This window comes from Cnephaeus nilssonii (genome assembly GCF_951640355.1).
Source record: "Cnephaeus nilssonii genome assembly, chromosome: X".
In the NCBI taxonomy this organism is placed as follows: domain Eukaryota; kingdom Metazoa; phylum Chordata; class Mammalia; order Chiroptera; family Vespertilionidae; genus Cnephaeus; species Cnephaeus nilssonii.
The window spans coordinates 121,869,389-121,884,416 of record NC_137071.1 but is presented as its reverse complement, the minus strand read 5'-3'; the positions used below and the strand labels follow the sequence as shown (position 1 = coordinate 121,884,416).

The following is a 15,028-nucleotide window of genomic DNA, read 5'->3' as shown; positions in this document are numbered from 1 at the left end:
TGGTTGGTTAGGGCATGGGGGGGGGGGTTAATAGAGAGGGAGGGAGGGGTGAGGAAACAGATTTGTTATTCCACCCATTTATGCACTCATTGGTTGCTTCTTGTATGTGGCCTAACTGGAGATTGCACCCACAGCCTTGGCATATTGGGAGGGCCCTCTAACCAACCGAGCTACCAGGCCAGGGCTCACATCAGCTCTTTTTTTTATGTGTTCTTTAAAAAAAAAAAAAAAACATTTTTTTATTTTAGAGAAGAAGGGAGAAGGAGAGAGAAACATCAATGATGAGAGAGAATCATTGACTGGCTGCCTCCTGCACACCCCCCAATGGGATCAAGCCCCTAACCCAGGCATGTGCCCTGCCCAGGAACCGAACCGTGACCCTCTGGTTCATAGGTAGATGCTCAACCACTGAGCCACACCGGCTGGGCTCACACCAGCTCTTGATGCCTAACCTCTGGTAGAGGCATGAGGGACAGATGAGGGTATTCAATGTTACCTCGGATCTGAGTCCCTACCCTGAGGCACAGCATGAGGACCCAAGACACAACACAATTCAGTGATGAGAGCTAGACTGGGGCAGACATAAGGGCACTCAAATGTCACCTCAGCTCTGTGTAGCTACACAAGTCAGAGATATTAGGGGCCAGGTGACAGCATCAACAGAAAGCCCAGATACTGATATTTATGCCAGAAAGGAGAATGGAGGGACTGGGTAGAGACATAAGGGCCCAACGGGACCACACTGGGTGCACACATATGAGGGGAAGACAGTCAACTGAGGGCACAAATCTTGGCGCCTACACGGCAGAGGGGGATGAGGGACCATTGAGGTGATTCGACTGCCACTTCAGCTTTGGGTGCCAAGTCTGGGGCAGAGGCAGGAGGTACCTGCACCGAAGCAGAAGCACACAAGCACACATGACTGTCATCAACTGACAACGGAACCATCGGTGTCCACACAGAGAGGGAAAGAGGGATCCGTTGATGGTATCAAGTGGCACATGAGGACCCAAGGCAAAATAGTCAACTGGCACCTCAGCTATGGGAGCTACGCTGGGACACAAGCAAGAGGGCCCAGAGGAGACATTCTCTGCCACCTCATGCGAGTGCCTGTACCGGGTCAGGGACATGGTGCCTGTGACACGAGGGTCTAATCCTCTCTATGTTCCCATTGAAAAACAGTCCCAGAGGAAATTAAGGACTCACAAGGCTGTGGGCAAGATGGCAACACTCTCCTCTAAGAACGACCAGTCTGGCAGATGCCCCAAGCCTGGCTGGAAGCCCAGGAGTGTAACTGAGAGCTACCTCTAGGGGACATTACAACTATGAGCATTTCAGGAGAGAACAGTGAGGTTCAGTGCCCACAAGTATGTGAGGGTTTGGCACATGGTCACCATTATCTCTAAGATCAAACTCCATAACAAAATCCAAATACTAACCCCTACTGCAGCAGCAGGGCCCTGAAACTGACCACCTTGATCTTGTTAGCGAGAAAGAGAGTGTTGTGTATGTCACTGTAGAAGCTACTGGATTCTAACCAGAGATCTGGCACTGCCCAGCTGTATAAGCTTTCTCTGCATTTTGAATGTCAGGTTCCCCCTGGTGAGGTCATGGGGTCAAAGGGCACGGATGTTTCTGTGGTTCCCATGCCACCCAGCTGCTGCCCTCCAGAAGGAGTCGCGCTGACAGGGTTGGGCCCAGCTCTCCCAGTGCAGTGGGTGATGAGGTGCACTGAGTGGTGTAGACAGTCAACTGAGGGCACAAATCTTGGCGCCTACACGGCAGAGGGGAATGAGGGACCATTGAAGTGATTGGCTAGAGAGAGGCTAGAGGAGCAGGTATTCTCCCCTCCCATCATCAGAACGACATGGAAGACGGTGTGAACGCGCTGCCATCTGGAAATCAGACTGCAAGGAAAGGCATCTGAAGGCTGAGCCTCCTGGTCTCTGGTTCGTCGCATTCTGGTGTTTTCTCCTGCATCCTCCTCTGTACCTCCGTGTTTCTAAAAGGCACATATATCCACTTTAAAACAATTTCTAATTACGCCCCCAGATCCCATCCGCCTCTCTCTAGACCTCAGAAATCCGACCGGAGGACACCAGCGTAACCCCAGCACTCCAAGCCTGAGAAGCTGGACTCTCCTAGCAAACTGGCCTCTGATGGGAGACTTCTGGGGCGGGGCATACGTGGGACAGGGGCGGGGCCGGATAGGGCTCCTCCCACTTGGCGACCAGTCAGCTCTTCCCAAGCACACGTCAGAGGCGGGCCGTTCTCACCCGGCGGCTGCAGCAAATGGAGGAGGAGGCCTGTGGGCGGGACCTCTCAGGCCAGGGGCGGGGCCTCCGCTGCTTTCCACGCCCACCCCCCACCTGGCTGCGGTGCGGCAAAGCCCTCGCCCCAGCCGGGGGGTGGTGCCTGCGGGCTGTGGCCCCGCCCCGGGCCGCCATTGCAAGGCCTTGTGGGGCTGTGTGTCCTCTGCTCTCGCTCTCTCCTTCCTTCGCTGAGCAGGGCAGCGCGGCCGGCCTGACAGGGTTGCCCCCGACTGAGGTCGCATCTCCCCACGGCTAGGCAAGTCTCCGGCCGGCCTAGCCCGCGTCGCAGGCCCCCGGGCCCAGAGGGGCGGCCTGAGCTCCGGGCCTCTCCCATGGGAGGGGCCTGCGTCTGAGAGAACCACTTCCATTTCCCAGTCCCAGAGGCTCCGTAGGCACGATCGACCTCGAGCCAGCGCGTTTCCGAGACCCCTCTGGTCCCGACAGGGCTTCTCTTCGCGTTCCCCGGAGCCTGGCCAGGTGGATGAACAAGTCGGTGCACCGATCGCGCCCGTCCCGCAGCAGGGGCCCAGCTCTGGCTCATCCCTGACCCCCCACCCAAACCTGCTCTTCTGCTTTGTTGCCTCCAGAGCGCACGGTCCCCAAACAGTTCACCTGCCGGCGGCCCCAACCCAGCGGGAGACGTGGACATGAGGTTGGCAGGTGGGTGGCTTCCACAGCGAACAGGAGGAAGTTGGAAAGGAGACCCGGCTGGCCCAGGTGTCCAGGGGTCTGCAGCTGGAGGGGTCCAGGTGGACCACTGGATTTGCTTTTGGAAACGGAGGACTATGCACAAGCATTCATTCCAGGACCTTGAACAAATCCTTTCACTTGCGAGCATTTCAGCTCCCCAAACTGTGAGATGAGGATTAGGATAGTGAATTTCTACCACCTCGGGCAACTGGTTGCTGTTTGGAAAACAAGTTGTGGGAGGGGAGAGAGAGGCTCCTGGGAGCAACGAGACTGGGTGGAGAGGTAGTGGTCTTAAAGGAGAAACTGACCCAAGTGGCTCTGGGGTTGAATACGAACCTAGTGCTAGCCTTGCTGTCGGCTGGATAAGGAAGGATGAGCGTGGATTGGGGAGGGACAGCTTGGGGGGATGGAAAACAGAACTCAAGAATTAGAGTTCTGTACCTGATAAGGTTGCAACATTCTGAATGCATTCCAGTGGAGCGAGCCAGTGGGGAACTGGCTGGGAGGGTGTAGCCTCAAGGCTAGGGCAGAAAAATAGAGTGCCACTGCTCCCTGGCGGGGGTGGGGGGGTGGGGGGGTGATTCAAGGCGGGGAGTAGAGCACCTATAAGGAGGGTAGAGGAAGAAGAGTAGAGTAGGCAGAGAAGACAGCCTGAGACAGAAGCCTGGGAAAGTCTAGATTTTCAGGGGGAGGGTAGAGGAGGAGGATAAAGCAAGGAGGATGGGCCAGCTTGTGTTGTTCTGGAAGCCAGGAGGGAAATTCTGTTTTCAGCAGGAGGGCCTGGGGCAGTCGACTGAGAAGTCAAGAAAGATCAGGGCTGACAAGTGATGGGGGGAGCTGACACCAAGAATGTCATAGGTGGCCTTGGAAAGAAGTTTTTGTTTGTTTTGTTTTTAAATATATTTGTATTGATTTAAGAGAGAGGGAGGGAGAGGGAGAGAGAGAGAGAAACATCAATGACCAGAGAGTGTCATTGATCAGCTGCCTCCCACACGCCCCACACTGGGGATCGAGTCCACAACCTGGGCATGTGCCCTGACTGGGAATTTGAACCATGACCTCCTCGTTCTTAGGTGGATGCTCAACCACTGAGCCATGCTGGCCGAGCTTTTGTTTTTGTTTTTTTTTAATCCTCACCCAAGGATATTTTTCATTGATTTTTAGAGTGGAAGGGAGGGGGGAGAGAGAGAGAGAGAGAGAAACATCAATTGGTTGCCTTTCTCCCCCACGCACCCCAACCAGGGCCAGGGATCAAGCCTGCAATCGAGGCACACACTCTTGATTGGAATCGAACCCAGGACCCTTCCGTCCGCGGGCCAGCGCTCTAACTACTGAGAAAAACCGGCTAGGGCAGGAGGAGAGATGTTGAAAATAGAAGAGAAAGACAGAGATGGGATGATTGCTGTTACAAGAAACCTGAGCAGGGCGCTAGCCGGTTTGGCTCAGTGGACAGAGCGTCGGCCTGCGGACTGTAGGGTCCCGGGTTTGATTCTGGTCAAGGGCACATGCCCGCATTGCAGGCTCAATCCCCAGTGGGGTGTGTGCAGGAGGCGGCCGATCTATGATTCTCATCACTGATGGTTCTATCTCTCTTTCCCTCTCCCTTCCTCTCTGAAATCAATTTTTAAAAAATTTAAACACATACACACAAAAAAAAAAAAAAAAAAAAAAACAAGAAACCTGAGCAGGGAGGAGAGCTAGGGATACACATCACAGCAGGTGAAGGGACTGGTCTTCAAAAGGACTAGGGACCGCCTCTTCCATCACAACAGGAGAAAAAGAGGATGTGATGGGTGGACCACAAACATCAGCAGCCTCAGTGGTGCTCCTTGGGGGAGTGCGAGAGCCCACTTGAGCAGTGAGTTCTGGAAGGTCCCCACACCTGCCTGGGGGAAACCAAGCTGAGAGCCTTGGAGCTGCCCCCCTCTGGCCGGTGGACGGCCACAGGTCTCCACCTTCCTGTCCTCCAGTCCCTTCAACCCAAGTGGATGGGGAGATCTGGTCGCAAGAGGCCCTGGGATCATTGGGAGCTCACTGGCATCTGAGGTGGCCTTGCCTTGTCTGTCCTGTCTCCAGGCCCCCTCCGCATCGTGGCCCTGGTTGTGACTGTGGCTCTCACCTGGATCATAGTCAGCATCTTCCTGGGTGGGCCTGGCAGTGGCTTCTCTCGCATCCAGCAACTCTTCACCAGTGAGTGTGGGACTTGTCCTTGCCTGGCTACAGAGGTCCCCATGGTGGCCACCTGGGCCCGTGGGCTGAGGCTCAGGCTGGGGGTGGGAGTGGCCTGGATTTCCTTTCTCTTCCTCAGTCTGTCTCCTGGCATCCAGCACAGCCTTCTGGTTGGGACGTTGCTTTGGCTGAGCAGCAAATCCCCGCTGATTCGTTCTGAGCCCAATTGGAGTGGGTGGGGCCTGAGTGAGGGGCAGATGGACTTCCACTGAACATTGGGGATGACTCCCTGGTTGCTCCCTGCGGACATTCTGCTGAGCTCTGAGATTAGGAGGGGACTCTACATCTTGTCTCTGGTGACCTAAGTACTTTGTACAATTCCAACTTACCCTTTGCCTGGAGCAGGGAGCTTTGCATATGAGCATCATTTAGACTTGAGCAAGAACATGCCAAGATCAGCCTGGCTTAGCCCTTGGCCTCTGAGCCTGATGCTCCACCACCTTGACTGCATGGTATAGGGCCAGGCTGCCCTGCTGCAGGCCAGGAGATCTCCATGCTAACAGAAACAACTCTCTACCCACAGGCCCAGAGAACTCAGTGACAGCAGGTAAGGCTCTTGTCACCTCCCTGCCCTTCTTCTGGGCCTGCCCCTCCTCCTACTTATGTGATACCCCTGCCTGCCTCCAGCTCTCCAGGGTTTCTGGTCTCCACTTATCTCTCCCCAAACTGGCCAGCACAGCCCGCTGAGCCGCTGGCATGCCGTGAATCTAGGAAACAAATTCCCTGCTTCCAGAATATACTGGTGGGACAGGCATAGGATAGAAATTCCCATTCCAGCCCAGCCGGCGTGGCTCAGTGGTTGAGCATCGACCTATGAACCAGGAGGTCACAGTTCCATTCGCAGTCAGGGATCCATCCCCAGTAGGGGGCGTTCAGGAGGCAGCCGGTCAATGATTTTTTTCTCATCATTGATATTTCTATCTCTCTCACACTCTCCCTTCCTCTGTGAAATCAATAAAAAAAATTTTTGAGGGGGGGGGTGCATAAATGTGTTTATTGGCAAGGTATAAAACCAATCCAGGAAAATAAAATTATCAGTTTAATAAAATGATTGTACACATTCTTTAAAAAATTATTCTTACTCATTTACTTGGAAATAATTTCAGATCTATAGAAAATTGAAAAAAAAATAGGACAAAGAATATTGTACCCAGCTTTACCTTTTGTTAATATTCTGCTGCTTTATTAAAAATGTATTTTTAAAATATCTTTTGTGGGGACACAATATAGCCTGTGACAGAGGCTCTCCTTCTGTCCTTCTACCTCTGCCCTGTGAAAATCAGGTGCTCTCTCTCTCTTTGTTAAAAAAAATATATTTTGTCCTAGCTGGTTTGGCTCAATGGATAGAGCGTCTGCCTGTGGGCTGGAAGGTCCCAGGTTTGATTCGGGCACATGACTGGGTTGCTGGCTCGATCCCCAGTAGGGGGTATGCAGGAGGCAGTTGGTCAATGATTATCTCTCATCACTGATGTTTCTATGTCTCTCTCTCCCTTCTTCTCTGAAATCAATAAAAATATATTTAAAAAAACATTTTTATTGATTTCAGAGAAGAAGGGAGAGGGAGAGAGAGATAGAAACATCAGTGATGAGAATCATTGATAGGCTGCCTCCTGCACGCCCCCCATTGGGGATCGAGCCCAAAACCCGGGCATGTGCCCTGACCAGGAATCGAACCGTGACCCTCTGGTTCATAGGTCAACACTCAACCATTGAGCCACACCGGCCAGGCCAGGTGCTCTCTTAGTTCCTGCTCTCCTGCAGTCTCTTCTGGCCGTACGCTCATCTGTACACTTGCCCTCCCAGCTGCTACTCCTTTCTCTTCTCGGATCAGTGGCAGAAAAGCCTCCCTAGGGGTCCCTGTCCCCTTGCCCTGCGGCCCAGAGTGTCTGTGGAGGTGTTCCTGGCCTGAGCCATGTCCTCTCCCTGCACTGGCCCCCTGCTCAGTCATCAGTCATTCCTCCCTGTGGGCCGGTCCTGACCTCCCTCCCTCAGACTTCGGGTGACCCAGGGCCAGGCCCATGGGTCACCCCTACTGTCCCCGCCCAGAGCCGCGGGCCAGGAAGTACAAGTGCGGCCTGCCCCAGCCATGTCCTGAGGAGCACCTGGCCTTCCGCATGGTCAGCGGGGCTGCCAATGTCATCGGACCCAAGATCTGCCTGGAGGACAAGATGTGAGTTCCTTGGGGGGGGGGCAGGGGGGGCGGGGGAGGGAATGGGTGATCAGAAGCTGGTCCTGCCAGGTCAGGAGAGTGGAGCAGACGTGCCACTTGAGGGCTGTCCCCTTGCTAGGCTCATGAGCAGTGTCAAGGACAACGTGGGTCGAGGACTGAACATTGCCCTGGTGAATGGTAAGTTCCCTCTGATGTGGGGTCAGAGTTTGGTGGAGGAAAGTGGAACCCTGCTGTGCTGTGACCTCCCCACCCCCTCCCCACAAGGGGGAGGCATCTGAGTGTTTATCTTAGCCCTCCTCTTCCCTCCCTTCCCCTCCCCTCAGAATCCCAAGGAGGTGGGGAAGGGGTTGTGCTAGCTGAAGGGTCCACAGAAGTGACTCGATGAACAAAAGCATGGTAGCAGGAGAGCCCTGCCAGTGTGGCTCAGGGGTTGCATACCCTGTCGGTGTGGCTCAGGGGTGGCATAGTCAACCCATGAACCAGGAGGTCACAGCTGGATTTCGATTCCCGGTCAGGGCACATGCTCGGGTTGCTGGCTCGATCCCCAGTGTGAGGCGTGCAGGAGGCAGCTGATCATTGATTCTTCTCTCTCATCATTGATGTTTGTATTTCTCTCTCCCTCTCTGAAATCAATAAAAAAAATACATACTTATTTTTTAAAAGGATGATAGTAGGAAAGAATTAGGAGTTTCCAGGAATTTGAAGGGCGCACCTGGAAGGTCTCAAATGCCAGGCAGAAGCTCTGCAGTCTTGGATGGGCCACAGCTGTCTGAATAAGGCGCATAGTTGGCAGGAACATGGGGGATATATATATATACACACTAGTGGCCCAGTGCACGAAATTCATGCACGGGGGTGTGTGTTCCTCAGCCTGGCCTGCACCCTCTCCAATCTGGGACATCCCTCTCACAATCTGGGACTGCTGGCTCCTAACCGCTCACCTGCCTGCCTGTCTGATCGCCCCTAACCACTCTGCCTGCCGGCCTTCTTGCCCCCAACTGTCCCCCCCCCGAGCCTGATCACCCCCAACTGCCCTCCCCTCCTGGCCTGATTGCCCCTATCTGCCTCTGCCTCGGCCCCACCACCATGGCTTTGTCCGGAAGGTCTCCCGGTCTAATTAGCATATTACCCTTTTATTAGTATAGATTTTTTTGCTTTTTAAAATTTTTTTTCCCTTTATTGGTTTTTAGAGAGAGAGAAAGGGAGAGGGATAGAGAGAGAGAAACATCATCAATCAGCTGCCTCCTGCACACCTCCTACTGGGGATCGAGCCCACAACCCAGGCATGTGCCCTGACCAAGAATCTCAATCAAACCATGACCTCCTGGTTCATGGGTCAACATTCAACCGCTGAGCCACACCAGCCAGGCTGATATGGGGGGACAGTTGAAAAGGTTCCAGAAGGGCTGCACCCAGTGGCCATGCCATGTGGTGAGCCTAGTCTGGGAGGACCGAGGTGGTAGGCTGGGTTTGCCCTGGTGGCTTGCCCAGGAAGACCCCATCCTCCCTGTTGATCCAGGGGTCAGCGGTGAGCTCATCGAGGCCCGGGCCTTCGACATGTGGGCAGGAGGTGAGTGGCCGCCTGGCGCCCCAATTTTGACTGTGCGACAGAATGACTAGGTGTCCTTCCCCTAAACACTGCCCTTCCTCTGGCCATTCGCTGGGGGCCTCTCGAGCACTTTCCTTGGGTTCGGAAAAGGCAGGGGCAGGTTCAGGTGTGTGGCCATGGGGCGTGCCCTGGCTTCTTACACCAGTTTGCTCCTGTGACCCTTAGTGGGGTGTGTCCCTGGCCTGATACCTACTTTTAAGTGTCCTCGTTTGGAGAATAGGGGCTGGTGGGGGAGGGAAGCCCAGGGGTGCCTGATGCTCCGTGTTCCATGGGACCTGTGCCCCCCAGATGTCAACGATCTACTGAAGTTTATTCGGCCACTGCATGAAGGCACCCTGGTGTTTGTGGCATCTTACGACGACCCAGCCACCAAGTAAGTGCTTGCCCAGGCCAGCCTCAGCCTTGCTCTCCTATGGCGACCGCTCACACCTTCTCCTTCTGCGCCGCAGGATGAACGAAGAGACCAGGAAGCTTTTCAGTGATCTGGGCAGCAAGAATGTCAAGGACCTCGCCTTCCGGGACAGCTGGGTGTTTGTGGGGGCCAAGGGTGTGCAGAACAAGAGCCCCTTTGAGCAGGTACGGGGCTGGGGGGAGGCTGGCAACTCCGTTTCCCAGCCCAGGGCAGCTGGCCCGGGCTTTCTGCCTGCATCTCATGAGGTTCCCTTCTGTTCATGCTGCAGTCTTCCCTAAATCCTGCCCCTACACCCCCACCCGAGGCAGCCCTGGCCCCCTCCTGGTCTGTCCTGTATGGATTTCATCCTAAAGTGTCTTTATTTTTATTTTTACAAGTATTAATTTCTTTTTTTAAAATATATTTTATTTTCATTGATTTTTTACAGAGAGGAAGGGAGAGGGATAGAGAGTTAGAAACATCGATGAGAGAGAAACATCCATCAGCTGCCTCCTGCACACCCCCCACTGGGGATGTGCCCGCAACCAAGGTACATGCCCTTGACCGGAATCGAACCTGGGACCCTTGAGTCTGCAGGCCGACGCTCTATCCACTGAGCCAAACCGGTTAGGGCACAAGTATTAATTTCTTTAAATTTTATTTTTATTTTTATTTATTTCCGAGAGGAAGGGAGAGGGAGATAGAAACATCAATGATGAGAGAAAATCACTGATGGGTTGCCTCCTGCACACCCCCCACCTGGAACTGAGCCCGCAACCTGGGCATGTGCCCTGACCGGGAATCGCACCATGACCTCCTGGTTCATAGGTCGATGCTCAACCACTGAGCCACACTGGCCGGCCAGGCCCTAAAGGGTCTCTGAGTGTTGCACACTGGCAACTCGCCTCCTAAACATCTTCAAGGTGCTTGGTCCCCCCATCCTCCCAATACCCAGATTCACGCTGCATGCCCTTCTCCACCAGCCTGGCTGCTGTCTGGCTGGCGGCTCCTCTGGGGCCACCCATGTCATGCCCCATGCGAGGGGCTGGGAAGCCCCAGGTGCCCTCCTCATTGTTGGGAGGCTCCCTGTTCTGTGAAAGCTGTGGTGTCCCCAAGCCCTGCTCCCCACAGCAGGACAAAAGAAATAGCCTCCGCTGATTTCTGGAAGGTTCTGGTTACCAAAAGAGCAGCTTAACACCCCACCCCACCCCCCAGAGAAGAAACACTCCCTCTGAGCTTGCTCTTCTATAACTTCCAGCAGCTCCATGTGGGCTGGGCAGAGACAGGCGTACAGACAGACCCCTGCCCTCCCTCCCCAGCGTGTGCCAGGCCCACAGAGGTGCAGGGGAGCTGACCTCTCGCTGCCCCTGTGGAGGGCATGCCCGTGCAGCCAGGGCCATTTCTCCATGAGAAAGATCAAGGTGCCAGGACAGACAGAGGGGGCGGGTGCCTCCTGCACACTCCCTACTGGGTATGTGCCCGCAACCAAGGTACATGCCCTTGACCTGAGAGTGCACGGTTGGCTGACCCCGGCCCAGGGGCACTGCCAGTTCTTTCTCGGGTGCCTGAGGGCTGAGGCTGTGACTCCCCGCTCCCCTGACCCCGCAGCATGTGAAGAACAGCAGGCACACCAATAAGTATGAAGGCTGGCCCGAGGCGCTGGAGATGGAAGGCTGCATCCCGAGGAGAAGCACGGCCAGCTAGCCAGCCAAGCGATGACCGGGCTAAGGAGGCTGCGTGTGCCTGGCCCAGGAGGAGGCAGCAGTGGTGCCAGCGCAGGGCTGAGTCCCGACCCCACACCGGCCAGGAGTGCTCTCTTGTCCAACACATCCGGGCTCCGAGGCGGTGAGCGGTGACCCATGTGTGTGACTGGTGGTGGGCCCTGTGACGGCCAGCCTCATTGTACTTTGGCAGGGGAACCCAGGTGCCCATCTCCTTCTTTTCCTAAGGCTGCTTTCCCTAGTCAGCCCCCACCCACTTCCCAAGGTCCTGGGTGCGCACCCCCTGGCTGCACAGCCGCCTGGTTGGGCAACTTCCGGAACCTCTCTGCCCAGAGCCGCTCACTGCTCTGCAGGCTAGTCCTGTTTCCCACGGGTTTCCTTCCGGTGAGCCACATCTGGCGGCCCATGGCAGGGATCTACCTGGCTGCCTCCTGCCCCGCTCTCCGTAGGAAGGGGCCGCCTTAGAGCCTGGCTGGCCAGGGCAGGAAGGTAGTGAGCCTGGTCACGGGCCCTGGTGCAGTGGGTGGCAGCTCCTGCAGTTTGTCACAGGACCCGGCTTCTAGATGACCTCTTAATAAATCGGTGCCCCAGTGGAATGTGTGCATTCAACATGGAGTCGGATGGTATTGTCCTTGGGGGAGGGACATGGCCTGGAGGCCCAGCCAACCCACCCCCACAGCCTTAGCAGACCGCCTTTGTCTCCAGGACCCTGCCACAGACATGTCCTGCTGTCGCTGAGCTGTGACTCAGGTAGCAAGCAGAGCAGCTCGCCAGCTGGTAGCCCGAATCCTTGCCCGAGAGAGACGATTCTGCTCTCCGGGCAGGAAACCCACTAACTCCCTCACACACAGCACATGCCTGTAGGAACACAGATGGGGATTAAATCCAGCCCGGGCCTCCCACTACACCCAGCCTCCCCGGGAGCTAGTGGGTCTCCCCGCAGCACTCAGCTTTGGATGCCTTTGAAATCAGGACTGCAAAGGGCAAAGTCACGTGGACTATTTATCATTTCTCACAGATTAGTTCTATTTCCCTTCATTGAGTGTGAACCAGCAAGAAACTAACAGTTTTGCTGGAATACCACATTGGGGGGGGGGCAGGTACTATGGTATGGAGTCAGAAAAGGAAGAGAAGTCACTGCCCTAGCCAGTTTGCCTCAGTGGATAGAGCGTTGGCCTGTGGACTGAAAGGTCATGGGTTCGATTCTGGTCAAAGGCATGTATCTCGGTTGTAGGCTCAATCCCTGGCCCTGGTCAGGGCGCATGCAGGAGGCAACCAATCAATGTGTCTCAGTGGATTCAATGGATGTGTCTCTCTCACATCAATGTTTCTCTCTCTGTCTCTCCCCCTCCCTTCCACTCTCTCTAAAAATCAATGGAAAAATATCCTCAGGTGAGGATTAACAAAAAAAAAAAAAGAAGAAGAAGAAGAAGAAAAGAAGGCAGTTTAGACTTTCTAGATGAGAGGAGTTGGGGCACCAGCCAGGCAGCCTCAAGGGGTCCACGGTAGGGGTGATGGACTTACGAGTCCTATTCTGGAAGTGGGCTTCCTGAGCCTCTGCCTTCTAGGAGTTCAGTGTGGTCAGAGTGCGAGCAAGTTGTTAAGAAATGAAAGATTTTTTTATTTTATTTTATTGATTTTTTACAGAGAGGGAGAGGGATAGAGAGTTAGAAACATCGATGAGAGAGAAACATCGGTCAGCCGCCTCCTGCACACCCCCCACTGGGGATGTGCCCGCAACCAAGGTACATGCCCTTGCCCGGAATCGAACCTGGGACCTTTCAGTCCGCAGGCCGACGCTCTATCCACTGAGCCAAACCGGTTTCGGCAAGAAACGAAAGATTTAAAGAGCAGGCTGAAGAGGATTGAGGAGGCATGAAGGAGAGGCCTTGGTTGTGATGCCAGGACTTGAAGGGCCAGGGAAGTGGAGACCCGAGGAGGGCCCAGTTTGCTTGCCCAGGAGATGCTGATCATGGAAGCTGACACACTGTACATGTATCCATTTTTTCCTAGACTTTTTTTTTTAATATATATATTTTATTGATTTTTTTACAGAGAGGAAGAGAGAGGGAAAGAGAGCTAGAAACATCGATGAGAGAGAAGCATCGATCAGCTGCCTCCTGCACACCCCCTATTGGGGATGTACCCGCAACCAAAGTACATGCCCTTGACCGGAATCGAACCTGGGACCCTTCAGTCCGCAGGCCGACGCTCTATCCACTGAGCCAAACCGGTTTCGGCTCCTAGACTTTTTTTTTTTACTCTTTTTTTTTTTTTTTTGCTAATCCTGGCCTGAGAATATTTTTTTCTTTTCTTTTTTCTTTTTTAGAGATAGTAGAAAGGAGGGAAGGAGTGGTGGGAGGGGGGTGGGGAGAGAAAAAAAAAACATTGATGTGAGAGAAACACATCAACTGGTTGTCTCCCAACTGGGGCTGGGGATCGAACCTGCAACCTAGGTACGTGCCCTTGACCAGCAACCAAACCCATGACCCTTCAGTCCATGGGCCAACGTTCTAACCACTGAGCTAAACAAGCCAGGGCGAGACTTTCCTTTTTAGAGTTCTAGGTTCACAGCAAAGTTGAGCAGAAAGTACGGTGAGCCCTGGCTGGTGTGGCTCAGTGGAAGAGCACTGGCCCAGGCACTGAAGGGTCACGGGTTCGATTCCTGGTCAAGAACACATACCTGGATTGCAGGTTCGATCCCCAGCCCTGGTTGGGGTGGTGTGGGAGGCAAGCACTGTTTCTCTCTCCCCCTCCTTCTCACTCTCTCTGAAAAGCAATGGAAAAATATACTCGGGTGAGGATTAACAACAAAAAAACTATAGTTACCACATACATCATCATCACCCAAAACCCACAGTTGACATTAGGGTTCCCTCTTGGGTGGTAGTTTGTGGGTTTGACAAATATACACTGAGTGGCCAGATTATTATGATCTCTGAATGCATAATAATCTGGCCACTCAGTGTGTGTGTGTGTGTGTGTGTGTGTGTGTGTGTGTGTGTGTGTGTGTGTATTAGAGGCCTGGTGCATGAATTCGTGCATGGGTGGGGTCCAGCCAGCCTGGCCCGGGGGAGGGGACATGGGCGGTTGGCCAGCCAGCCTGCTGGTCGAACTCCTGGTCGAGGGGACAATTTGCATATTAGCCTTTTATTATATAGGATATACACTGAGTGGCCAGATTATTATGCGTTCAGAGATCATAATAATCTGGCCACTCAGTGTATAAATAAGTGGAACAACAAATATATCTTTAAAATCAATCAAAAAAAATTTTTAAGTAATAATAGGAGGGGGACTTATTATTCCTGTAATGTACCCCAAAGCCCACAAGTGATACCAGCTCTAATAAAGTCACCAGGCCCTGGCCGGGTTGGCTCAGTGGATAGAGCAGCCACCTGAGGACTGAAGGGTAGGAACTGCTCTCAGGATCACCATTGTGACCCTATTAATGAGGTGGCAGGTCTCCCATCTGAGGTGCGTTGGTATTGGTTCGGCTGTTATAATTTGTTCTCTGTTCTCGGTCCAGACGACTTCTCTTTTGAAACTAGATATCTTGACTGATTTGTAGAGCCCTTCCTCCGCTTCTGGAGTAAATTATTAATCCGTTAAATTAACTGCAAACATCATCTTGCCTTTAATCTAGCCCTCCCTGTTTCCTGTAGAGAAAACCTCCACATTGCCTCCTGCCAGACACCCCAGCAGCCCACTCTGGCTTTTCAGGGAAGGCTGACGTCACTGATGATAATGGGGAGCAGGCTTCTGACTGAATGTTGGAATATAAAAACACAGGTTTCATCCGGCTGCTGGGGCTCAGTGATTGAGCGTCCACTCATGAACCAGGAGGTCACAGTTCGATTCCCAGTCAGGGTATATGCCTGGGTTGTGAGCTCAGTCCCCAGTAGG

At 53.8% G+C, this 15,028-nt stretch overlaps 1 protein-coding gene across 4 annotated transcripts; it reads left to right on the top strand.

Moving 5' to 3' along the window:
- Nucleotides 1-2,432: 2,432 nt before the first annotated feature.
- On the top strand, nucleotides 2,433-11,737 carry FAM3A (FAM3 metabolism regulating signaling molecule A). Of its 4 annotated transcripts, XM_079764508.1 has the most exons (11): nucleotides 2,441-2,568; nucleotides 2,688-2,789; nucleotides 2,900-2,972; nucleotides 5,079-5,192; nucleotides 5,755-5,778; nucleotides 7,278-7,401; nucleotides 7,520-7,578; nucleotides 8,921-8,971; nucleotides 9,299-9,383; nucleotides 9,460-9,586; nucleotides 11,010-11,737. In XM_079764508.1, the coding sequence occupies exons 3-11, from the start codon at nucleotides 2,960-2,962 to the stop codon at nucleotides 11,103-11,105; spliced, it is 693 nt and encodes a 230-aa protein (XP_079620634.1). In that variant the 5' UTR covers nucleotides 2,441-2,568; nucleotides 2,688-2,789; nucleotides 2,900-2,959; the 3' UTR covers nucleotides 11,106-11,737. The 4 variants fall into 4 exon arrangements, with proteins under 4 accessions (XP_079620632.1, XP_079620633.1, XP_079620635.1 ...); XM_079764506.1 differs by having other exon boundaries at nucleotides 2,433-2,801; XM_079764507.1 differs by having other exon boundaries at nucleotides 2,433-2,789; nucleotides 11,010-11,736.
- Nucleotides 11,738-15,028: the final 3,291 nt, after the last annotated feature.